This window comes from Macaca mulatta, chromosome 9 (genome assembly GCF_049350105.2).
Source record: "Macaca mulatta isolate MMU2019108-1 chromosome 9, T2T-MMU8v2.0, whole genome shotgun sequence".
Classification (NCBI taxonomy): Eukaryota; Metazoa; Chordata; class Mammalia; order Primates; family Cercopithecidae; genus Macaca; species Macaca mulatta.
In genome coordinates this window covers 109,778,406-109,804,034 of record NC_133414.1, presented here as the reverse complement: position 1 = coordinate 109,804,034, position 25,629 = coordinate 109,778,406, and the positions used below count along the sequence as shown (strand labels likewise).

Here is a 25,629-nt window from a genome sequence, read left to right as displayed (position 1 = left end):
AAAGAAGCTGCCCGGAGGGGCCCCCAAGCAGAGGGAAGCATGGAAGCACTGCTCTGAGCTCTGCGCACTTCCCAAATGGTTACGTTGACAGACGCCCCCGCCAAAAGAGGATCCCAGCATCGAACAGCCTTGGAGAAAGCTGGGTACTACTGTTTCTCAAACTGGGTGATATTAATTTAGTAGGTCTTTATTTGAGTAGAACAAAAAAGGAAAGAAAATATCCCTTAAAATGTATTTTCAGGAAACTTTTGTTTCACTTAAGTTTTACATATTTTATAGACCTAAGTGTGAACTGGGTCAAGATGCAAAATGTGTTCCTTACTACAGGTCATGAACAAAAATGCTTGAAAACCCCTGCTCTACATATTCCCTCCACCAAGATTCACGGTCTATAATCATATATCAAAGTTTTGGAGCAATCTTTTAGCCATCAGAAAGTCAAATGCCTGCATGGCCTGGGCTGATGTATGATTGAGGTGAGTTGGGGTAAATCACAGGCCTAGTGGAAATCCACGAGGTGTTTTTCTTATATCTCAATTTCCCACTTTACAAAGAGAAATAAATAAAGAGAAATTATATCCTACTCTAAGAAAAACAAAAACGCAAATGTGACAAATGGCAACTGCCACTTGATCTCAGCGACAAGATACAGCAGGGGTGTTGAAGACCACCTGTAGCCACATGTGACCTGCGTAAAGGGGACAGCAGCTCCTTAGCAACACCTACTGCTGCATACTCAGGGCTACCAGAGAAACTGGAAACCTGCAGTTCTAACAAAAATCTCTCCATATTGAAACATTGGCTCAAAAAATTATTTTGAAACTTTGCATGCCAAATAAAACAACTTCTGCAAACTACCAGTCTGAATCACCATCCTAAAATCAAGAAGGCTGTTTAACTTCCCCGACCTAGCAGTTGGCCACGCAACTACTTTCTCCAACCTCCCCTCCCTGCCCGGCAAAGGGACATCTTATGGGACTCACTCTGCAGAAGAGCGGAGACCCAGGGCAGCAGCCTCCTCAAAAGCTGCCTTTCCTATATCAAAGGCACCAAGCTCACGGTCTCCAGCAAAGGCCAGAAATCATCCAGCTCCCCGAGTAGGGCATTACCCAGAGACTTCCAGAGCCACTCTTGCCCTGGGCACCCAGGACAGCTGGCTCAACAAGAAACAGGAGCAGGGAGGGGTTCAGTGGCACCCTTTCAACCAGTTCTAGCTCACAGCAAGTTTTAGCTTCTCACTTGGACATTGAAAAACAAAAACAAAAAACAGCTCCAGGACCACCCAATTTTTGGCCTGCTCAATAGAGGATGCTGGGGAAGGGCCACCCACCTCAATCGCATCTTTAAACTCCTCATCTGGCTCAGCCTCCTCAGCCTCCTCCACGCTGCCCGGTGTGAGGTCCTGGGAAGAGAGACTCTATGACAGAAGGAGAAGGATGGCAGCGTTGCTCCCTAAGGCAGAGGACCACCTCCCCAAGCCAGCATCTAGGCTACCTAAAACACCAGGAAATGGCACAACTGCAAGAAAGAAGGAAATCACAGGAAGGAGCAACCTCTAGCCTGGCAGGGTGAGGGAGATGGATGCACGAGCACGGCTGGCCCTACAGTGGCCGCATCACACAGTGGTTGAGGGTATGAGCTCTAGAACCACAGGGCTGGGGTCTTAGACACCAGCCTGGTGTGGTGGCTCACGCCTGTAATCCCAGCACTTTGGGAGGCCGAGACAGGCACATCACTTGAGCCCAGGAGTTTGAGACCAGCCTGGGCAACATAGCAAAACCTCATCTCTACTAAAAATACAAAAAAATTAGCTGGGCATGATGGCACATGCCTACATCCCAGCTACCCAAGAGGCTGAGACGGGAGGACTGCCGGAGCCCAGGAGGTGGAGGTTGCAGTGAGCCGTGATTGCCCCACTGCATTCTAGCCTGGGTGACAGAGGGAGACCCTATCTCAAAAAAAATTAAAACAAAAAAAAAAAAGAAAGAAAAGGAGAAAGAACGAACCTGCACTCCATGACGTGACTGTCTATCTATAAAGCACTTGGAGCAGCATCTGACACAGGGTAAGCACTCAATGAAGCATGGAGTAGTTGTTTTTATTGCAATTATTATTATTAAACACTTCAGGGGAGATAAGGCCTGGGAAACAGCAGGAACTACAACAGAGGCCAGCCCAGGAGCCATAAACAAGCTGATAACAGGGGGGCCCACAAGCTGCCACAGCAGGCTCTGCCCTGACAGTGGCACTTACCTCCGTGGGTGTGAGGGCAGGCGTGCTGTCCATCAGACCACACTTCCCCCCAACATCTGGTGGTGGAGGGCTCTCAAAGGCATGCTCTTCCTGCTTTGGGTTCATCCTCTGCTGCAGAGATGCCCTATACTCAGACACAACTACCCAGGGAACGGAGAACAGGGTAGGAGGCAAAAATGAGACACCATGAGTGGCACTTTGGGGGTACCCACTTCTGCAGCTGGCTGGCCTCTCCTCCCTCTGCTACGGGAAAGAGTCGCCCTCCTAACTCTGAGCAAGTCACCTAACCTGAGCCTCTTCAACAAAACTTAGATACCACCACCTGCCCCAGACGGCTACAGAGATTAAATGTAGTAAATGGTCAATAAATCACAGCTTCTGTAATTAATTACTCTACCACAGGGAGGAAAACAAATACAGCAATCACCCAACATAGGTACAGACTCAGGCCTCTGGGACTCAGTGCCTCTCCAGACTGCTTCGCGCTTTAGAAGCCAGACAACAGACGGGTACTCTGGGATCACACAGACATGGGGTAGCAACTCCAGGTGGCTGCACCCCAGGGGATGGGTGGCAGCTTTGGGAAAACATCCTTCCCTCATCTTCCAGAAGCCAGCATACCATATAAGCAGTGATTCATCTGCCTTGGGAAGGGAGGGAAGGGAGATGGGAGCCTAATGGTAGCAGCCTCCCCTGGTGAGATTCCAGCTTCATCTAACATCTCAGAGACACAGAACCCATGAGAGAGGACCCCAGTGTGGTGCTGCCCCTTGTGGAAGCACAGCAAACTGATGATTAGCTATAGAGACAGAACTGCGGAGCCTAGCCTAGCCATCAGAACCAGCCTGGGCCCCGTCCCTGTCAGGCCCTCCAGGGCTTACCTCGGAAGAACTCCACATTCCCCAGAAAGAGGGTGCTGTTTAAAAGGGTGAGGACCCAGCAGAGTGGCAGCAAATACAGCATGCAGACCGTGCCCAGAAGAGCCCCATAGAACCTGGATGACAGGGAAGAACCACAAGATCAGAAATTCATAACAGCAGAAGGAGACGGGTTTGGAGCAAACCCACAGTGGGGTCCAGGTGAGACACAGCTCTGGGCACATTAATAAACTGACAAGACCCGCTCATCAAACCAGTGGAAAATGGCGATGAAGACTGAGAACTACAAGTCACCAGTGCAAATATCTAATGCTGGTGAGGCCGAGGTGGTATCAGCTGGGGGCACATGAACTCGTTCAACCATGATCACTCCTCAAGGTCTAGACTCTGAAGTCTAGAGTAAGACAGACTGGGATTGAATCCAGCTCTGCCACTTCTCATTCTGAGAAGTCTCTTGGTTCTCTGGGCACGGCTCCCTACCTGTGTAAGATGGGGACTGAAATAGCGCCTACTAATGGAGTTACTGTAAGAGTGAGATAACACAGAGGACGTGTTGAGCAGTGCCTGGCACCAGGTGAAGACAACAAACATTAGTTATCACTATTATTCACATTAAAGAGCCTCAAAAACACCCATTCTGTTTGATATGGTAGTTTCATCCTTGAATTTATTCTAAGAAAAATTTTCTTGGCCGGGCGCGGTGGCTCAAGCCTGTAATCCCAGCACTTTGGGAGGCCGAGACGGGCGGATCACGAGGTCAGGAGATCGAGACCATCCTGGGTAACACAGTGAAACCCTGTCTCTACTAAAAATACAAAAACTTAGCCGGGCGAGGTGGCAGGCGCCTGTAGTCCCAGCTACTCGGGAGGCTGAGGCAGGAGAATGGCGTGAACCCGGGAGGCGGAGCTTGCAGTGAGCTGAGATCCGGCCACTGCACTCCAGCCTGGGTGACAGAGCGAGACTCCGTCTCAAAAAAAAAAAAAAAAAAAAAGAAAAATTTTCTAACAGATTAAAGCTAAATCCATAAAAATGTTTACCATGGGGTTAGTAAAGAGAAATTGATTAAATCTATAACAGAATGGTTCCATAAACTATATTTGCCATCTATATTAATCTGGTATTATAAATAATTCCAAAGGCTATACAACAAAGAAAATCATCATTAATATAATAAGTGGAAAACAAAAGAAAAATCAAACATACACTACGAAATTATACATCCATAAAGTAGATGCGTATGACAAATTCTAGCAAGCAAAACAAATATGAGATTGGGCTGCACAGTGGATTACATGGTGAGTTATTTTCCTATTATTAAAATATTTTTACCACACATAAAAGCAAGCATCTAAACAAAAGCCTACATTAGAGCCCACAAGCATATGCGCAGATACACACACAAGAGCCCAGGAGGCGAGCTCTTCCCCTGAGGTAGGAGGGGCAGAGGTCCTCTCAAGGCAGCTGGCTTTGCTCAGGCTCAAGCTGCAAATTCCAACAGGGTAGTGGTGGGAGAGGAGGGGTCACTCACTGTGAGGACACGACGGGGTTCTCCCAGTGCAGCACACGGTAGGCAGCTTCACAGGTGCAGCACAGGCGGCTCATGAAGGCCTCCAGCTGGATCAAGCTACAGATACAGGGGCTTTGGTAAGTAGGCTCCACTCCCTTGGGAAGTGGAGCCTGGGGCCTTGCAGGTACAGCTGGCTAGGGATGGTCAATCTCTCTAAACACACTCACCATATGCTTAAAGAGAAAGGGGTTGAGACAGCATGGGAGAAACGGGCCTGGCTAAGCCACCCGAGCTACATTTCAGTCCCATTTTTGGAGCATCTTGCTGAGGTGGAAACAGTATAAATGTTCCTTCTTTTGTCTCTTCCTAGCTGTTGATGTCAGGCAGGCTACTAAACTTCTCCAGGGCTGTAGCTTCTGTATCTATAAAATGAGGATCAGAGGACCCACCTCACAGGTACACAGCAGCTGTCAGAAAAAATGGCATGATATTCTCCACCTAGGATATCAAACAGACTCACTTGGGGAGTTCTGGCTGTTGTTTTTTTAAACATGGATGAACCACAGAAGCCATGAGCACAATCTGAACCTAGATCTGGGTTTCTGAAGGCAAACCAGGAAACTTGGAGACAAGCTGATTTCAGGGCTGCGGCAGGGAAGTATAAGATGAATTTGACCATCCTGTTGTACCATAAAGTAAGGAAGCACTCAAAATTGACAGGGACCAATGCAAACAAGAGCCAACTCAAAAGAGCTCCTACTGGCCAAATTTAGGACAATTTGATATCAAAATAAATAATGACAGTAATAGATTCTAACTCATCAAATAAAATATAAATCTATGAGTTCATACTGATAATAAATAAGAAGGAAGAGCTTTCTTATAGTGGAAAGCCAGTTTAAAAAAAATGCAGGCCGGGCGCGGTGGCTCAAGCCTGTAATCCCAGCACTTTGGGAGGCCGAGACGGGCGGATCACGAGGTCAGGAGATCGAGACCATCCTGGCTAACACGGTGAAACCCCGTCTCTACTAAAAATATAAAAAACTAGCCGGGCGAGGTGGCGGGCGCCTGTAGTCCCAGCTACTCCGGAGGCTGAGGCAGGAGAATGGCGTAAACCCGGGAGGCGGAGCTTGCAGTGAGCTGAGATCCGGCCACTGCACTCCAGCCCGGGCTACAGAGCAAGACTCCGTCTCAAAAAAAAAAAATGCAAATAGAATAATTAGAAGATCATCTTTGCAACCATCATAGTAATAAACTGATTAAGGCAAGACCCATCAATGGATCTTTAAAGCAGTGGGTAAATGTTTGATGAGGAACAAGATATTTACATAGTCTCAAAGTATCTCCCCTCAAATTACTACCAAAGAAGAGTAAAATGGTAATTTACAGTACGGATGCCTTAACCAAGTGATCAAAGTCAGTATTTCCTGACATCGTGTGCCTCCTGATACAGATGCACTGAACATGACACATCACAAGGAACCAAACGATCCAAAAATGAGGGAGATTCTACAAAATAATAAGCTTGTACTATTCAAAAATGTCAATGTCACAAGAAACAAGGACCGAGGAACTGCTCCACATTAAAGAAGACTAAAGAAACATAAAAAAAAATTAAACATGATGTATAATCCTGAGTTGGATCCCAGATCAGGGAAACTGATACAAAGAACTTTATTAGGCCACCTGCACTGGCGCACACTTGTAGTCCCAGCACTTTGGGAGGCTGAGGCAGGAAGATTGCTTGAGCCCAGGAATTCAAAGCGAGACTGGACAAGACAGTGAGACCCCATCTCTACATAAAAATTTTTTTAATTAGCAGGGCATGGTGCATGTGCCTGTGGTCCCAGCTACTCAGGAGGCTGAGGCAGGAGGATCACTTGAGTCCAGGAGGTCAAGGCTGCAGTAAGCCATGATCATGCCACTGCATTCCAGCACAGACGACAGAACAAAACCCCATCTCAAAAAGTAAAAAAAAAAAAAAAATGAAAATGAAAAGAAAAGAAGAAAAAGAACTTTATTAATATAACTGGTAAAATCTGATTACGAATTATACATTAGTTATCAATGTTAAGTTTCCTAATTTTGATTACAGTTCTGTGGATATATAAGAGAATGTCCTTGTTCTTAGGAAATAAAATGCTGAAGTATTTGGGGTAAACAGTTACGTTTGCAACTTACTTTCAAATGGTTTAGGAAAAAGAAAAGAATATGTATATGTAGAGAGACAGACGAAGCCAACACACCAAAATGTTAACAATTGTTCTATCTGGGTAAAGGGCATAAGGCTGTTCTTTGTATTATTCTTGCACTTCTTTAAGTTTAAAACTATTTCAGGCTGGGTGCGGTGGCTCATGCCTGCAATCCCAGCACTTTGGGAGGCCGCAGGCAGATCACTTGAGGCTGAAGCTCGAGAACAGGTTGGCCAACATGATGAAACCTCATCTCTATGAAAAATACAAAAATTAGCTGGACGTGGAAGCTGTAATCCCAGCTACTCTGGAGGCTGAGGCATGAGAATCGCTTGAACACAGGAGGCCGAGGCTGCAGTGAGCCGAGATCTGCATTCCAGCCTGGGTGACATAACAAGACTCTGTCTCAAAAAAACGGCCGGGCATGGTGGCTCATGCCTGTAATCCCAGCACTTTGGGAGGCCGAGGCGGGCGGATCACGAGGCCAGGAGATCGAGACCATCCTGGCTAACACGGTGAAACCCCGTCTCTACTAAAAACACAAAAAATTATCCGGGCTTGGTGGTGGACGCCTGTAGTCCCAGCTACTCGGGAGGCTGAGGCAGGAGAATGGTGTGAACCCGGGAGGCGGAGCTTGCAGTGAGCTGAGATTGTGCCACTGCACTCCAGCCTGGGCGACACAGCAAGATTCCGTCTCAAAAAAAAAAAAAAAAAAAATATATATATATATATATATATATATGTGTGTATGTATACACACATACATATAAAAAACTATTTCAAAGTAAGAAAGTCTTTTTTAAAAAAACTACATATCCAGGGCCCACTCCAGAAAACTGACTCAGAATTTCTGGGGGTGAGGCCCAGACATCTATTTGTTTTTAACTTCTTTTGTTCCTACTATATCTCAAGAGAATGCAGAGACCCCACTCCAGGGAAGGGAGGGGTAAATGCCCACTGCTACTGAAGTTGTTAGATGAGTATTTTCAAGTCTTAAAATGCTTCCTCGGAAGTACCAGCTCTGTCATGTTTAGGAAGTTTCTCCACAGTATAGTGATAACTAGTATCTACTCAACACTTCCCCGGTACCAGACACCTGTTCAATCTTCACAACCACCTTGTGAGTAAGCCCTGTTATCATTCCATTTTAACAGATGAGAAACCTGAGACACAGAGAGGCTAAGCAACTTGCCCAATGCTACACAGCAAGTAAATGGGAGAGCTGGGATTTGAACCCAGGCAGTGGCTTATACATGCACATGCTTAATCAAGACCCTAAACTGTCTCTCCAGCAGAAAGAATAGGAGCTGTGAAAACAGCTACATCTAGATTCTCATCCCAGCTTGGCCACTTTCTAGCTAAGTAAGTCAGCCTTTTTCTTTACCCATAAATGGAAGATGTTAATATTAGCTACCTCCCAGAACTGTTAAAAAGGTTAAATGAAATAACAGCTGTGGTTTGCCTAATATAATGTCTGGCACACAAAGCTAGCACTTAGTGTCATGGCTGCTGTTACTGTTCCCCCACCTCCCTGGCCTGTCTTCCATACTCACAAGCTCTTCACCTCAGCCACGGCCTCGGGACGAGACAGGCGAACTCTCTGCAGGTCCTCCTGCCTCACGCTATGATACTTCCTCCGCATCAGCTCAGACTCAGGCAGCCGTGCCCGGCAAACCTCCTGAAGGTAGCCCAGCAGGGCGGGCACTGAAATCATCAGGGCACCTACTGAGTACCATGCACCTACAGAATCAAAAACACTGCAGGTAACACAGGTAAGCAAAGACCAGGAGTCGGCCCACCCAGACGCCCACTGCTTGTTCCTCACCTCCTCCAGGGCTCTGCCAGTCAGGCCTTCTTCCCTGATGGCCCTGTATGACACAGTGTCAAAACCCTATTCTCCAGCCCCCTTAACCCAGCTTCACTCCTCATAGACCTTATCACCACATGACACATTACAGGCATGTCTGTTGTCTCCTCTACTAAGTAAGCTCTTGAGGGCTGGGACTTTGTCCCTTTGGTCACTGCTGTGGCTCCATTCTCACTTTTAATACATTTTAAGACGCTGCTAGCACACAGTAGGAGGTTCACGCTGGAGTGTGACTGCCAGGTGCTCCTGGTGCCTGACACTCGGACCTCTGGGCCACTAAGGAAGACTGGAAGGTCTTTCGTTCAGCTTTTAGGACACTGCAGACAACTGTGCCTTGAGAAATGGCGAAGTTGAGATAAAATTCAAAGGAGAAACTTCTTCCATGTAACATGGCACCCCAACAGCAAGCTAACAGAGCAGCGGGCACATAATAAATGCTTATTAAACATGTCACAGGAACTGATTTACTTTGGGAGCATATATAGAAAAAATCAAACATCCTACAAAGTTTTGAACAGGTAAAGATGAGTCCAACTAAGAAACAGAAAATGAGATCTTGTATGAACTGGATTTATTTTCAACCTACTCGATCCCTATCTCCAGAGGAAACAAAGACGACACCTGAGAAATACAAGGTAAATATAAGAACAAAAACATGAATAATGGCCCAGCTCCTCCAAACATTCTGTCCCAGACTCTTTATTCTCACCCTGAGGGGTCTTTTTATGTGGCCATCTGCCAGTGCCAACCACCGACAGGGTAGGGTCACAGTATGTACTGTAGTTAAGAGGTTCATAGGAGACATTACTCAGGACCCCAAGACACCCATGTGTCCACACTTCTATCTCAAAGGCTTTATGCCACTCCTCACTGCTGATGACTGCCCAGCAGCTCCTGCTAGGCTCACTAGCTGAACCAAAGAAAAGCAACAGATATGGCAAAAATCCCTTATCAGCTCCCCTTCCCAGTACCTTTACCCATGCCATGTCCCCAGAAGACCCTTGAATCAGCTTGAAAACCAAAATGGAAAAAGGTGAATGCATCCTCAGCAGGAAGTCAAGAAGGAAACAACAATAATACTGAGAGCAGCTACAATGCACTGGCTGCCTCTTCCATGCCAGGCACTGTGCTAAGTATTATGCCTGGACTGCTGCATTCCTCACAAATACTCTAGGAGGAAAGCATCATTTTTATCCTCCCTCTAGAGATAAGGAAAATTAGGCCTTAACAGGGAAGTCCAATAATTTGCCCAAGGTCACAGCAGGCAGCTCAGCCTGGATCGTCCCTCTGGAGCCTGTTTCTGACTCCAAGCAGACACAGAGGAACACTAACTCCAGGACAGTAAGAGCAGCTCCCACACACAGGGTGGGGCTGCATCCAGGTGTTCTTCCCCCACATTCATTCACAAAAACCACTGGCCCCTGAAGGCAGTTCTTACCCTCATTCAAAGTGAGGAACAAGATGTTGAGGCCCACGCAGGTCAGCAAGGAACACAAAGGCATCTGCCACCTACAATACAGAGAGTCCTGATCACTACAGACAGCCACTCCTCCAGCTGGGGAGGGGAGACCGGGCGGCACAGATGGGACATCAAACCAGAAAGGAGGCCTGGAACACAGAAAGTCAAGGAGAAACGAAAAGGAGGCCTCTCACTTGGACTGGTGCCCAGGAGAGGCGGTAAGATGTCACACATTAGCACCTGGGGTGAGGAAACTGTTAGGTCTGTAGTGCTTTCCCCCAAAAGGAAGAATTTATAAATATCAGTTTAGAAGGCCGGGCGTGGTGGCTCACGCCTGTAATCCCAGCACTTTGGGAGGCCAAGGCGGGTGGATCACGAGGTCAGGAGATCAAGACCATCCTGGATAACACGGTGAAACCCCGTCTCTACTAACAATACAAAAAAATTAGCCGGGCATGGTGGTGGGTACCTGTAGTCCCAGCTACTCGGGAGGCGGAGCTTGCAGTGAGCCAAAATCGTGCCACTGCACTCCAGCCTGGGTGACAGAGCAAGACTCTGTCTCAAAAAAAAAAAAAAAAATCAGTTAAGAAACCCAGTTAATACCATTTAACCTGTGTTTTGTAAGGCTGTACTCTCCTTAAGAGGTGACACTGACAAACATTCTTAATATTTTCCTCTATTCTTTTTTATAATTTCTTAAGAATATATAATCATTGCGCAAGATTCAACTAATACGGAAATCAAGAAAGAACAAATTGTGGACTTCTTTGGCCCCATTTGTGCCTTTATCTTCTTATGTCCATGTTTTTGAAAATTTGAGTTTATCTGAGAGTTTATTTTGAATACCTATTAATTCAAAAGGAGAAACAGTAGTAAATATTTTAATATATTAAAAATCAAGATGAAAGTAGGGTGCAGCATTCACTTAGCAATCACACCTTAAGTGAGCTGGAACAGACAGAAGCAAACACAGATACAGTCGCTGCCATTACCACCACCACCAAATGGCAATGCAGAAGCCCCTAAAGAGGGAAGAAGGAAGACCAGAGACTCAGGTTGCTGAGAACAAGCAAATGCTGCTGGCCCCATCCCCGATAAAGGACATTTAGTACTGAAAGAGAAGCACAGATGCAACAATGAAGCGACGACACCCAAATTCTAAAGGCAGTGACAATATATAAGGTGAGTCATTAGGAGAGAGACAAATATCAGAAAAATAAACAGGTAAACTGTTGGCAAGCAAAGCATTGAATGTATTTTCTTTTTTTTTTCTTTTGAGACGGAGTCTCGCTCTGTTGCCCAGACTGGAGTGCAGTGGCGCCATCTTGGCTCACTACAACCTCCACCTCCTGGGTTCGAGATTCTCCTGTCTCAGCTTCCCTAGTAGCTGGGATTACAGGCACACACCACAACGCCTGGCCGGTTTTTGTGTTTTCAGTTGGGACGGGATGTTTCACTATGTTGGCCAGGTTGGTCTCAAACTCTCAAACTCCTGACCTCAGGTGATCTGCCCATCTTGGCCTCCCAAAGTGCTGGGATTAAAGGCATAAGCTACCGTGCTGGGGCTAAATATATTTTCTTGTGCCCTAATGGGAGTATTTCAGAGCTACTGAATGAGGTTAACTAATTTATGCAGGGCTTTCACTTTTTTGTTATAAGTTCTGGGATAAATGTGCAGAACATGCGGGTTTGTTACATAGGTATACATGTGCCATGGTGGTTTGCTGCAACCATCGACCCGTCATCTACATTAGGTATTTCTCCTAATGCTATCCCTCCCCTAGCCCCCCACCCACCAACAGGCCCCGGTGTGTGATGTTCCCCTCCCTGTGTCCACGTGTTCTCGCTGTTCAACTCCCACTTACAAGTGAGAACATGTGGTGTTTGGTTTTCTCTCCCTGTGTTAGTTTGCTGAGAATGATGGTTTCCAACTTCATCCATGTCCCTGCAAAGGACATGAGCTCATCCTTTTTCATAGCTGCATAGTATTCCATGGTGTATATGTGCCACATTTTCTTTATCCAGTCTATCATTGATGGACATTTAGGTTGGTTCCAAGTCTTTGCTATTGTGAATAGTGCTGCAATAAACATACATGTGCATGTGTCTTTATAGTAGAATGATGCATAATCCTTTGGATATATACCCAGTAATGGGATTGCTGGGTCAAATGGTATTTCTGCTTCTACATCCTTGAGGAATCACCACACTGTCTTCCACAATGGTTGAACTAATTTACACTGCCACCAACAGTGTAAAGGGGCTTTTACTTTTTAATAAAATTTATAAGGGAATGAAATGACATCTCTGTCTTTCTCCTGAAATTCAACACACTCCACCTGTACCACCCTACTTAGGCCTCAGAACCTCTAGTGGCAGCTACCAGGGTAAAAGTGAAATAAAAGCCAATCCCATTTTGGAAATAAAAACATCACACCACCACTCAAGTCACTTTCATTTTAAAACCTCTTCCCTTCTATAAAATGTTTTTACTGACACTTTGGTCCCAGGAGACCCAAGCAGTAGAGTAGCTGATCCCAGAAGAGAGTCTGTTAACAATTTACTGCAGCTCTAGGCTTCAGACCTAATAGCCAGAGCCCAAGATTAGGTCTCTCTTCAAAGTCAAATCCTCTTTACTAAGAAAAGAACAATCAAAAGCACAAACTAACATGACAGCCACTTTCACGGACCAATGCTCCCTCTCCCAGAAGCACAGAAACCGCAGGCTCCTGGGGGCTTTTAGGTCCAATGCTCCTCCTGCATCCAGCTTTAACCAATCCTACCACATCCTCCAATTTCTGTAAAATGGAAAAACCCTAACACATTAGTGTGCTAAGAAGCACTACAGACTAGTAGAGGAAAAGGAGGAGGGCAGGGCAGGATATACTTTTGTACTTTGCCACAAAGGGCAATACACACACATACAAAGAATGTGCCAGGGGGTACAGCCTCTCTCCTAAAGACCAAACTTCACATCATGCTGAGATTATACAAGGAGAAAACAGCCTCCCCCCATACTGTCTCACTACCCCTTGTGCCAAGAGCACAGTGGTCTCACAGTAGAGAACACAGCTCTGGAACACTGACTAGCTCATCTCTACAGATACTGACATAAATTAGATGAACAAGAAAAATGTAGGGCCTTGGCCAGAGAACTAGTAACAAGCCATCCACTATTTCCAGCCTGAGGCGCTGATAAATACACAATGGCATTCTCAGAGGTTAACCTAACTCCACTCACCCTGCTTCCTACCAGTCTCTCTCAGGTATTTTATAGGGTTGAGGGTCTTTATGAGAATCTGATGAAAACTAGAAGCTTTTCCCTAGAAATATACACATGTGCAGACACACAATTTTACACACAGTTTCAGGGGATTCACTGATCCCTAAAACTCACCCATAGGCTCCAAGTTAAAAACCTCTGCTCTTTAGGACAATCAGGTTTTTGTGGGACTCCTGATGCAAAGCAATATCAGGGACACAACATTTACCTCTGGGGGGGGAAAAAAAAAAAAACTTTTCTAACTTGAATCAAATTCAACCTTTAAATCTAACTTCTAGTCTGCACCACGAGGAAGAAACCAGACAAATCTCGGTAGCAAATTCTCCAGGAAAGTCAGTTCAGTCTCAGTCTCTTCAGCAAGTCAATGTCACGAGAGACGATTAGACTGAAAAAGACTTAAAAGACATATTAACTACAAACAATGCACAGTCCTGGACTGAAATGTGATTTAGCCAAAATAGATGGTACAACTGAGGAAATGGAATATGAACTGAGTACAGGATGATACCAAGGAGTTATTAATTTTGTTAGGTATGATATTACTTTGTTCTTGAAAGAAACGTCCTTAATTATTTAGAGATAAAAACTGACATATTTAGGGAGTAGAATGCCCTATAAGTAATTTAAAATAATGTTAACAGCTGGGTACAGTGGCTCACGCCTATAACCCCAGCACTTTGGGAGGCCAAGGTGGGTGGATCACGAGGTCAGGAGATCGAGACCATCCTGGCTAACACGTGAAACCCCATCTCTACTAAAAAACAAAAAATTAGCTGGGCGTTGTGGCAGGTGCCTGTAGTACCAGCTACTTGGGAGGCTGAGGCAGGAGAATGGTATGAACCCGGGAGGCAGAGCTTGCAGTGAGCCGAGATCGCGCCACTGCACTTCAGTCTGGGCAACAGAGTAAGACTCCGTCTCAAAAAATAATAATAATAATAATTTTAACATAATAAAATGAGCCAAAAGAAAAAAAAGAAAATTATAGAGAATGAAAATCAAAGCAGGATAGGAGGGAAAAAATTAAAATCCATAATCTCAATAAATTAGCAAAAATGGGCTGGGCGCAGTGGCTCACACCTGTAATCCCAGCACTTTGGGAGGCTGAGGCAGGAGGATCACTTGAGCCCAAAAGTTCAAGACCAGCCCAGGCAACACAGCGAGACCCTCTCTACAATTTTTTTTTTTTTAATTAGCCAAGCACAGTGGCTGAAGTAGGAGGATCACGTGAGTCGAAGAAGTTGAGGCCACAGTGAGCCATGATCACACTACTGCATTCCAGCCTGGACAACACAGCAAGATCCTGTCTCAAAAAAAAAAAAAAAAGTAGTGAAAATGGTATCTGCTTATTCATAGATTTTTGTATTTCTTAAACTTTTGTTCAAAATTATATCCTAATTTTTAAATATTAATTAAGCCAATATTGGGAGCAAAGGAAAAAATTAAGCCTGCTCTAAGCTGCAGAAGGCCTGATGTTCAAGGCTGTCCAGCAGTCCGGAGGAAGGAGCTTATTCAGTCACAAAGAAGAATCCTGCTGAAAGGCAGGATCATTCCCAGTATCTGCCTTTCCTGGGCTGGGTCTGAGACACAGGGTAGGCCTAGATAAACCCAGAGGCCGAAAAGACCTCCCAGAACTGCTCCTCACTAGGGCAGAAAGGACAGCCCAGGCACTGCCTAAATGGCCGGTGTTAGTTACTACAGAGCAGGAAGGCAGAAGGCACAGCAGACATGAGCAACTCCACAAAGTCTGTACCTGAGCAAGTATCGAACACCATCACCTGCATCCTTCAAGGGTTCCAGGTAGATCTCCAGCCTCTTGTAGGAGAGAACCAAGTTGAAAAGGTCAAACGCTGGGGACTTGGTAGGAAAAGGTGGAGACTCCAGGGGAGCCTCGGGCATCACACTGGGGCTCAGCTCCGGCCCACTCCCCTCACGTTCTGAAGTCTGCATCCTGTAACCATAATAATTACCAACATTTGCATTGCACGTCTAGTCCCCAACACACTTCTACCTACTGCTTCAGGTGGCGCCACAGTAAACCTGTGAGCAAGGCAAAGTGAATTATTCAGACCTAAAATCCTGTTCTTTGGACTCTCCGTCCAATGCTCTTTTCCCCACAGATCCATCAAAACTAAAATTCATAAAAACCAAGCACATTTGATCGCTGCAGCGAGGAAGCCCATGGGCTGAAATGAAATGATGTCCCGGAACATTTTTCTCCCACTCTTTACCTGGTTAATTCCTACTCATCCTTCAGGTATCAGCTTAAACATCACTCCCTTACTCTGGCAAGTCTCTGCCAACACCTCCAACTCTGGACTGGGAGACCCTCCCCAATGCTCCCAAAGGATCACGTACTCACCCTAACAGAGCACTTATCACATCACATCGCTTCTTGGCCTTGTGGCTAAGATCAAGTGCAGAGCACTTACCACGTCCAAGTAAAACTCCCTGCTCTTACTTGGCCGCCATTCACGACTGTTTCTGTACACAGTGGGTGCTTAACAAATGCCTGCTGAATGAGTGAATGAAATACCGTGCTCCAGGACTCCCGCCCCATCCTCTAACCCTTCCCACTCCCTTCAGTTCCCAACAACTTCCTGGGCCATCTCCGCCCAGGGCAGTCGGCATCACAACGCCGCATTCCCGTCTGCCCTCTCTGATGAGGAAACCCAGGAGCCTTTACGGTCTTTCCCAGTTCAAAGTCCTACCCTGAACGCTAAGCAGCAAACGAGGGAGCGGAACCTCGGCGAAGAGCAACATAAACCAGTCCCAGGCAATTAGCCGCGACAATGGGATGGTGAGGGGATGGGACAAAGGGGCCAACGGGAGCCGAAATCAACGCAGGCCGAGCCAGGGCGAAAAGGCACAGAGCGGCGCCAGGTAGAAGCCCAGGAAGGGGTGAGGTAGGTCGACGCCCGCACTGGCCTTGGCCAAGACCTCTGCAGCCAGGAGGGCCTGATGGAGCCCGTGCGGCAGGACAGCGAAGGCCACGCCCAAGTTCGCGGGGCCAGCAGGTGGCGGCCCCCGCTGCGCCCAAGCGCCCAGCTACACACAGCCTGCGGAGACACGGGGACGCGGGGTGGGGGGGCCGGCACCTCACGTACCCGGCCAGTGGCTCCGTAAGAGAGACGGCAGGTTCGGGCAGGAGCAGGGGGAGAGCCACTGGGCCCCAGAGCGTTTCCTCAGGCCCGCCCCGGCCGAACGCCGCTCCTCCTGCCAGGGCCGTTCGGAAGTCGCAAGTCCGAAAATCTCCTCCGCCTACGCCGCCGCCGCCACGGCCGCTTCCGGGACGTGAATCGCTCTGCGGCTGCGTCCTCATGACGTCATGCCGCTCCGGCTTTAGCTCCGCCCACTCCAGCACAGGTGAGCTCCCCCCCCCACCCTTGCCAGCACTGCGCCTGCGCGCCTTTCCCCGCGCGCTGCAGGCTGGAGTTACCTTGTCCTTGGCTGGCCGGGTTTAATAAAGTGAGGACCCTTGGGAGCACGTGCTTGGCGACCCTGCACCTCGTTGCCCTGCCTCGCCGCAGGAGCAGTTGGCGAGAGGCTTAACTGAAGAATTTACATCTTCATCCTTTTTCCTTCCAACTTTGGAACTGAACTGGGGACTATGTGTGAGCCCAGGAAAGACGGAAACCGTATCCTATATGAGATGCCCAGCAGAGCATGCAGTTGTTTCCTGAGTAGCTAGTGTATACAAGGTCTTGTGCAGGCTTCTCCCAGCTCAGTTCACTTCACACCGTGTGGCCCAGTTAATTTCCCTTAAAGGACACGTCCGATGGCTTTATAGTAGTGGCTCAGGTACGGAGGAGCTAAGCACTGGACCGGACTGAGCTCTTTTTAGACATTATCTAGTCCTCCTCCAACAACCCTATTAGGATTATCGCCATTTTACAGATGGGGAATCTCAGACGTGTTAAGGAACTTCTTAGGAACACGCAGCTAAGAAGCAACTGGGAGCGGGAATTTGACGCTTATGTGTCATCTGACCCCAGCACCCCAACCATACCACACCCACCTTGGTCTGCATTTCCTGGTCTCGTCCTCTGCCATCTTTCAGCTGCCTTTAACTTTGGCCAACTGAACCCCTCCATTGTTACCCTCAAATGCCCCTGGCACTCAAATGTCTGTATCCCTTCCTTGAGTGCCCCAGCTGGAAGTAATCACTTCCCTCTTCAAGCAGCCACACAGCTTTATCTGCACCTCTTTCTCCATGATCTCCTTTCAGAAAGACAGGCCCACCCCTCCAGCCAGGACTCAGCTGTGCTCCAGGGTCCAACTCTTATTTCCTTGGGGCTTTGCTCTAACAGGCCTGAAATCTTGACTCTCATTAACTCTTAATCATCATTTTTAGAGACAAAATTCATGGCAATTTTCTCCTTTAGCCTAACCTTACCCCCTCTTTCCTACCTGATTTGGAAGACTCACTGTAAAGTGCTCTCTACTGCTGCTTCCTCGCCCAGTTCACTCTTCACTGCACTGTAGTCCTGCTCCCCTCCATATTACTTGGCTCACCTGTGACATCCTAGCTGCTAAATCCAATGGACACTTCCCAGGCCTCCTTGCAGGTGACCTCGGAAGCACTGGACTGTCTTTCCTTTTTGGCACCATTGTCCACCTTAGCTTTCATGACACCATCCTCTCCTTCTCTCTTTCCTACCTTCAAGGTCTCCTTAGGGCTTTTCTTCCTACCCCTCAAGGTAGGGGCTCCTTTTGCCACCCTTCTTCTGACTCCAGACACTCCCTGAGGATCTCATTCACTCTTGTGGCTTCTGTCGACTAATGTTTCCCGTGTCTATGTCTCCAGCACCTGAAGCAGTATCTGGCACATGGTAGGCATTCTGTTAAGAAGGGTTGCAAGATGTTACCATTGGGGGGTAGTCTGTGGGATCTCCCTGTGTTAGTTCTTATAACTATGTATAAATTGACGACTGTCCCAAAATTAAATGCTTACCCTATGTAGGTATTTTTCTTACAGCTCCCTGCTTTAGTTGACTTTGTCAATTACCTGGCATGCGCCAGTCCCAACATGAGTAAGGTAGGAGGGCTTCTTCTCGGATGAGTTGCTTGGTTGGTTTTTCCAGCTGTAAAATGGGGATAACCATAGTGGTAATCTCAGTGTGGGGCTGTGATGAAAATTAAATGAGCTAAAGTATGTAAATTCCTGGCATGTTATAAGTGTTCAAAAATTGTTAGCAATCATTGTGATTTTTATTTTTACTCAAAGCCCTACCACCACCACCCCTAGCCCAAAAATCAGACAAGAATCCACGAAAGATCAAAATGTAGAAAGATCCAATTCCCACACATATCACTAAGCTACATACAGAAATCCACTCACCACCCCTTAGAGAAATTGACTTAGCTTTGTGGCTGGGCCAGGCGCATCTGCTGGACTCTGCCTCTCCTCCCTGAGGATGGGTCTTTTCCCTGAAGGCTCCTGGGTCTCTCATGCAGATAGCTTCTGAAGGCCCCTCTTCTTCGTTTCCTAACCTGGCCTCAGGTATGAATTCCAGGGTAGGCCATCACCACTCCCCACCCACTTCTATCCCCCACCCTGTCCACCCCTCTGTATCTTTCTCAGACCACTCCCTTGCTGGATAGTTTCAGTGGCACCCTGTGACCTCCAGGATAAAACCAAAGCCTGGTGTATTCAACTCTGGCGGTTCCCAGATGTGTCACACCTTCTCCCATTACTGCACCTTTCTACTCCCACCTTCTTTTTTTTTTTTTTTGAGATGGAGTTTTGCTCTTGTTGCCCAGGCTGGAGTGCAATGGAGAAATCTTGGCTCACTGCAACTTTTGCCTCCCAAGTTCAAGCGATTCTTCCACCTCAGTCTCCCAAGTAGCTGGGATTACAAGCATGCACCACCACCCCTGGCTAATTTTTTGTATTGAGTAGAGATGGAGTTTCACCATGTTGGTTAAGCTGGTCTCAAACTCCTTACTTACCTCAGGTGATCCACCCGCCTCCACCTCCCAAAGTGCTGGGATTACAGATGTGAGCCACTGCGCCCAGCCCCACATTCTTTAGTTGGCCAACTCTTTTTTTTTTTTTTTTTTTTTTTTTGAGACGGAGTCTGGCTCTGTCGCCCAGGCTGGAGTGCAGTGGCCGGATCTCAGCTCACTGCAAGCTCCGCCTCCTGGGTTCACGCCATTCTCCTGCCTCAGCCTCCCAAGTAGCTGGGACTACAGGCGCCCGCCACCTCGCCCGGCTAGTTTTTTGTATTTTTTTTAGTAGAGACGGGGTTTCACCGTGTTAGCCAGGATGGTCTCGATCTCCTGACCTCGTGATCCGCCCGTCTCGGCCTCCCAAAGTGCTGGGATTACAGGCTTGAGCCACCGCGCCCGGCCAGTTGGCCAACTCTTATTCTTCCTCCAAAATTTAGCTCAGATCTCACGCCTGAAGAAAGACTTCTCTGACACCTTCCCCATCAGCAGCCACTGTCTGGATTAGGTGCCCTTCTGATTTGGCTCTGTGGGACTGCCCCACCCCAGCACTTGGTGGCTCCTCCTCTCTCTAGACAGTGAGAGTCCTGAGGGAACTGACTGTAATTTCTGTGTGTCCAGCATCTAGCACAAACGAGGTACCAACAAATGTTCCTTGAATGAGTGCATGCGTGTCAATTTCCTCTTGCAGCACAGAATTCACATCTCTTTCAACAAAAGCCCCAGAACAATGCCCATTTCTTTTTTATTTTTCTTCTCTTTATTTTTTTTTATTGTAATTTTATTTTATTTTTGAGATAGGGTCTTGTTCTGCTGCACAGGCTGCAGTGCAATGGTGCAATCACCGCTCACTCTAACTCCTTGGCTCAAACAATCCTCCTGCCTCAGCCTCCAGAGGAGCTGGGACTACAGGCACGCACCACTACACACAGCTATTTAATTTTTTTTTTTTTTTTTTTGAGATGGAGTCTCACTCTGTCACCAGGCTGGAGTGCAGTGGCACGATCTCGGCTCAATGCAACCTCCGCCTCCCAGGTTCAAGCGATTCTCCTGCCTCAGTCTCCCAAGTAGCTGGTACTGCAGGCACACGCCACCACGCCCGGCTAATTTTTGTATAGTAGAGATGGGGTTTCACCATGTTGGCCAGGATGGTCTTGATCTCTTGACCTCATGATCCGCCTGCCTCAGCCTCCCAAAGGGCAGGGATTACAGGCGTGAGCCACCATGCCTGGCCAATTTTTTTTGTTTTGTTTTGTTTTGTTTTTGGTAGAATGAGGTGTCGCTATGTTGCCCAGGCTGGTCATGAATCATTTCTTAAAACAATGACTGTGAAACCACCAAGAATGAACTGGACAGAAATTCTGCCCTCTATGAACTCTTAGTTCAACAGGGGACGCTGACTTGACTAAGCCATGATACAAAGCTGAGGATCCTATTCTAACAGTAGGAGCAGAGAGAAGAGGCAGACTTAATCTGAATAAGAGGATGGGGAAAGTTTTCTGTTCAACAATGTAGTATTTAAGCTAAGGAGTCCCCACCCTTCTTAAGAAGAATACATTTTTTTTTCTTTAATGTCCTGAGTACCGGTCAGGCACAGTGGCTCACACGTGTAATCCCAGCACTTTGGGAGGCTGAGGTGGGCAGATCACCTGAGGTCAAGAGTTCGAGACCAGCCTGGCCAACAAGGTGAAACCCCGTCTCTACTAAAAATATAAAACTAGGCCAGGCACAGTGGCTCACGCCTGTAATCCCAGCAATTTGGGAGGCCAAGGCGGGCGAATCACAAGGTCAAGAGACCTAGACCATTCTGGCTAACACAGTGAAACCTGGTCTCTACTAAAAATACAAAAAAACTAGCCGGGTGTGGTGGCGGGCATCTGTAGTCCCAGCTACTTGGGAGGCTGAGGCCGGAGAATGGCATGAACCCCGGAGGCGGAGCTTGCAGTGAGCCAAGATCGTGCCACTGCACTCCAGCCTGGGCAACAGAGCTAGACTTGGTCTCAAAATAAATAAATAAATAAAAATAAAAATTAGCTGGGCATGGTGACACATGCCTGTAATCCCAGCTACTTAGGAGGCTGAGACAGGAGAATTGCTTGAACCCAGGAGGCGGGGGTTGCAGTGAGCCGAGATCGTGCCACAGCACTCCAGGCTGGGCGACAGAGCAAGACTCCGTCTCAAAAAAATAATAATAATATATATATCCTAAGTACTTGAAATTCTCCCACTGGTAATTTACTCCAAATAAACTAAAATTAAAACTAAATTTTAGTTTATTTGCAATTCCTCCTCCTTGGCCTCAGGCTGACAGTGGAGAGTAGTAGTATTTGTTTTCTCTTCCAGCAGCTATAGAATTGAGGGATATTATTCAAGAACTTCTAGACATTATTTGGAGGGAATATTGGAGGATACAAGAAGGCTCTAAAAACCAGAAAGGGACAATAGTCATGGCAAGTATCAATGAACAAAGGCCTCCCCTTATAATTAAGAGACAGACCAGCTTGACTGTGCTCTCTCGAGTCTAATTCTGATTTTTCCACAATCAAATCCTAGTTCCTTCTTTCCCTCCTCCAGCATTCTGCCTCAACTCCTGGTGCTACTGATGTTTTCCCCTGGATAGCAGACAGGTGGAAGAGACTAAGGGAGAAAATTAAATAATCACTGAGGATAATAACTTACCTTGACATTTTGCAGAGGTTAGTATTTACATCAACAAGCAAGTAGTGTTTATGGCCCACATGCTTGACTTATAAACCTCACTGTGGCCCTTGGAGAAATACTAGGTGGAAATGCTGAGAACAGGCTGGAGAAATGAGGCAAGAGAGAAGGGACTGTCTAAGCATGCCTCTTCCACCAGATGGCTCCCTTGCCCACTCTTATGGAGAAATATGGCGTTTCAGAAGCATCTCTTTCAACTTCAAGTTTCTGGCTTTAAGCTCTTGTGCCAGCCTCAATGCACTTCTCACCATTTCCACACTATGCTAGATATTTTCATGCTTCTAGCTGCATTAGTTATCTCTTGCTGTGTAATGAAGTATTTCAAAACTTAATGACTTAAAACAACAATAAGCATGTATTATCTCCCAGTTTTTTGGGTTCTGGGTGTTTTTAGTCAGAAAATCAAGAGCAGCTTGGTGGTGGTTTTGGCTCTGGTGCTTTCATAAGGTTGCAGTCACATGTTGGCCAAGGCTGCAATCATCTGAAGGCTTAGTGGGGCTGGAGGATCAGCTCCCAGGGTGGCTTCCTCACAGGGCTGACAAGGTGATGCTGGCACTCTCTCACAGTGACAAGATGGCAGAAGTGCCAGGTCCTCTTGCTTGGGGCTCTCCTGAGGGCTTCTTGAATGTCCTCCTGACATGGCGAATGCCTTAACCCAGAATAAGAGATCCACCAGGGAGCCAGGAAGGAAGCCAAAGGTCTCTTCTGATGCATCCTCAGAAATCACACACCATCGTTTTCTTTTTTCTTTTTTTTTGGGGGGGGTGGTGGTTGAGATGGAGTCTAACTCTGTAGCCTAGGCTGGAGTACAGTGGCATGATCTCGACTCACTGCAACCTCTGCCTCCTAGGTTTAAGCGATTCTCCAGCCTCAGCCTCCCAGGTAACTGGGATTACAGGCACCTGCCACCATGTCCAGCTAATTTTTGTATTTTCAGTAGAGATGGGTTTTCCCCATGTTGGCTAGGCTGGTCTCAAACTCCTGACCTCAGGTGAGCCACCCGCCTCAGCCTCCCAAAGTGCTGGGATTACAGGCGTGAGCCACCACGCCCGGCCTCCATCTCTCTCTTTTTCTTTTTAGCTTTTCTTTTTGTTTTAGGGGTACATATGCAGGTTGGTTCTATAGATAAATTCCAAGTCATGGGGATTCAGTGTCCATATTATTTTGTCATCCAGTTAACGGGCATAGTATCTGTGTATTTATAGGTAGTTTTTCAATCCTTAGCCTCTTACAACTTTCCATCCTCGAGAAGGCCCTGGTGTCTCCCTGGTGTCTGTTCCCTTCTTTGTGTCCATGTGTATTCAGTATTTAGCTCCCATTTATAAGTAAGAACATGCAGTGCTTGGTTTTCTGCTCCTGTGTTAGCTCACTTAGGATAATGGCCTCCAGCTCCATCCATGTTGCCGCAAAGGCTATGATCTCATTCTTTTTAAGGCCTTGGTATATATGTACCATATTTTCTTCTTCTTCTTTTTTTTTTTTTTTTTTTTGAGACAAGGTCTCATTCTGTCATCCAAGCTGGAGTACAGTGGCACAATCATGGTTCACTGCAGCCTTCACCTCCTTGGGCTCAGGGGATCCTCCCACCTCAGTCTCCCAGGTAGCTGGAACTACAGGCATGCATCAACAAGCCCAGTTAATATTTGTATTTTTTTGTAGAGCCAGGATTTCACCATGTTTCTCAGGCTGGTCTCGAACACCAGGGCTCAGGCTATCCACCTGCCTGGGTCTCCCAAAGTGTTAGGATTATAGGCATGAGCCACAGCACCCGGCTGGTACCACATTTTCTTTATCCAATCTACTATTGATTCCATCTCTATTAGGCACCTATCACCTTGCATTTCACTCTATCTCTTGAACATGACTGTTTCTCCATTGTTTCCTAAGTTCCTAACATCAGGGAAACAGATTTAACATTCTGGCAGCCTCAGTTTCTACGAAGTATAGAGCTGTGGCATAGTAGGTACTCAATGAATGCTTGTTTAAAAATGAATAAATAACATGGAAAATAAGAAGTTGGTGGGGGCTGGGCACGGTGGCTTATGCCTGTAATCCCAGCACTTTGGGAGGCTGAGGCAGGCACATCATGAGGTCAGGAGTTTGAGACCAGCCTGACCAACATGGTGAAAGCCCGTCTCTACTAAAAATACAAAAATTAGCCGGTCATGGTGGCGCATGCCTATAATCCCAGCTACTCAGGAGGCTGAGGCAGGAGAACTGCTTGAACCTGGGAGGCGAAAGGTTGCAGTGAGCTGAGATTGCACCACTGCACTCCAGCCTGGGCGACAGAGTGAGACTCCCTCTTTGAGGGGAAAAAAAAAAAGTTGGTGGGGATGTGGAGAAATTGGAACCCTTGTGCACTGTCAATGAGAATGTAAAATGGTATGGAAAGCATTGTGGCAGTTCCTTAAAAATTGAAACATAGAATTACCATTTGATCCAGTAATTCCACTTCTGAATATATACCCAGAAGAATTTAAAGCGAGGTCTTGGCCGGGCGCGGTGGATCACGCCTGTAATCCCAGCACTTTGGGAGGCCGAGATGAGCAAATCACGAGGTCAGGAGATTGAGACCATCCTGGCTAACATGGTGAAACCTCGTCTCTACTAAAAATACAAAAAAATTAGCCGGGCGTGGTGGCGGGCACCTGTAATCCCAGCTACTCGGGAGGCTGAGGCAGGAGAATGGCATAAGCCCGGGAGGCGGAGCTTGCAGTGAGCTGAGATCACGCTGCTGCACTCCAGCCTGGGGGAGAGAGCGAGACTCCGTCTCAAAAAAAAAAAAAAAAAAGAATTTAAAGCAAGGTATCAAAGAGAGATATTTGTACATGCATGTTCATTCGCAGATTATTCACAATAGCCAAAAGGTAGAAGCAACCCGGGGGTCCATCAATGGATGAATGGATAAACAAAATGCGGAATATACAGAAGACGGAACATTATTCAGCCTTAAAAACGAAGGACATTCTGACATATGCTACAGCATGGATGACCCTTGAATACATTATGCTAAATGAAATAAGCTAGTGACGAAAAGGTAAGTACCGTATGATTCCACTTCTATGAAGTACCTACCATAGTCAAATTCAGAGACTGAAAGTAGAATGGTGATTGCCAGGGGCTGTAGGGAGGAGGAAATGGGGAGTTACTGTTTCATGGTTCAGGGTTTTAGTTTTGCAAGATGAGAAGAGCCATGGAGATGGATGGTGGTGACGGTTGCACAACAGTCAGTGTAGACCATGTTGTTTAACAATATGAATGGACTTAATACCATCGAACTGTACACTTGACAATGGTCAATTTACAATGAGAACACTTGGACACAGGAAGGGGAACATCACACACCGGGGCCTGTTGTGGCATCAGGGGAGTGGGGAGGGATAGCATTAAGAGATATACCTGATGTAAATGATGAGTTGATGGGTGCAGCACACCAACATGGCACATGTATACATATGTAACAAACCTGCACGTTGTGCACATGTACCCTAGAACATAAAGTATAATTAGAAAAAAAAAAAGAAAA

The 25,629-nt window shown here is 46.8% G+C and overlaps 1 protein-coding gene and 2 long non-coding RNA genes across 52 annotated transcripts in view; 1 reads left to right on the top strand and 2 right to left on the bottom strand.

The window, feature by feature from the left end:
• ZFYVE27 (zinc finger FYVE-type containing 27) overlaps nucleotides 1-16,742 on the bottom strand; it is a 24,782-nt gene extending 8,040 nt beyond the window's left edge. For 8 of the 50 annotated variants that reach the window (XR_013398208.1, XR_013398209.1, XM_001105442.5 and 5 more), the window contains exons 1-8: nucleotides 16,544-16,742; nucleotides 15,190-15,387; nucleotides 10,136-10,206; nucleotides 8,384-8,570; nucleotides 4,660-4,755; nucleotides 3,135-3,247; nucleotides 2,254-2,393; nucleotides 1,331-1,402 (exon numbers count right to left, since the gene is read on the bottom strand). Coding sequence is in view for 46 of the 50 variants with exons in the window: in XM_001105442.5 (XP_001105442.3) it covers nucleotides 1,331-1,402; nucleotides 2,254-2,393; nucleotides 3,135-3,247; nucleotides 4,660-4,755; nucleotides 8,384-8,570; nucleotides 10,136-10,206; nucleotides 15,190-15,386 (876 nt within the window). In the remaining 4 variants the exon portion in view is untranslated. Of the gene's footprint in view, nucleotides 1-1,330; nucleotides 1,418-2,253; nucleotides 2,394-3,134; nucleotides 3,248-4,659; nucleotides 4,756-8,383; nucleotides 8,571-9,668; nucleotides 9,708-10,135; nucleotides 10,207-15,189; nucleotides 15,388-16,539 lie in introns of all 50 variants that reach the window. The other 42 variants (XR_013398207.1, XM_015147876.3, XM_077947075.1 and 39 more) reach the window with 27 other exon arrangements.
• On the top strand, nucleotides 16,162-25,629 carry LOC144331234 (uncharacterized). Its single transcript, XR_013398221.1, has 3 exons — nucleotides 16,162-18,268; nucleotides 21,960-22,081; nucleotides 24,950-25,629. It is a non-coding gene; the product is annotated as an uncharacterized LOC144331234 (long non-coding RNA).
• Nucleotides 18,097-22,618, bottom strand: LOC144331239 (uncharacterized). Its single transcript, XR_013398226.1, has 3 exons — nucleotides 22,065-22,618; nucleotides 18,391-18,520; nucleotides 18,097-18,277 (listed from the first exon to the last, which is right to left on the bottom strand). It is a non-coding gene; the product is annotated as an uncharacterized LOC144331239 (long non-coding RNA).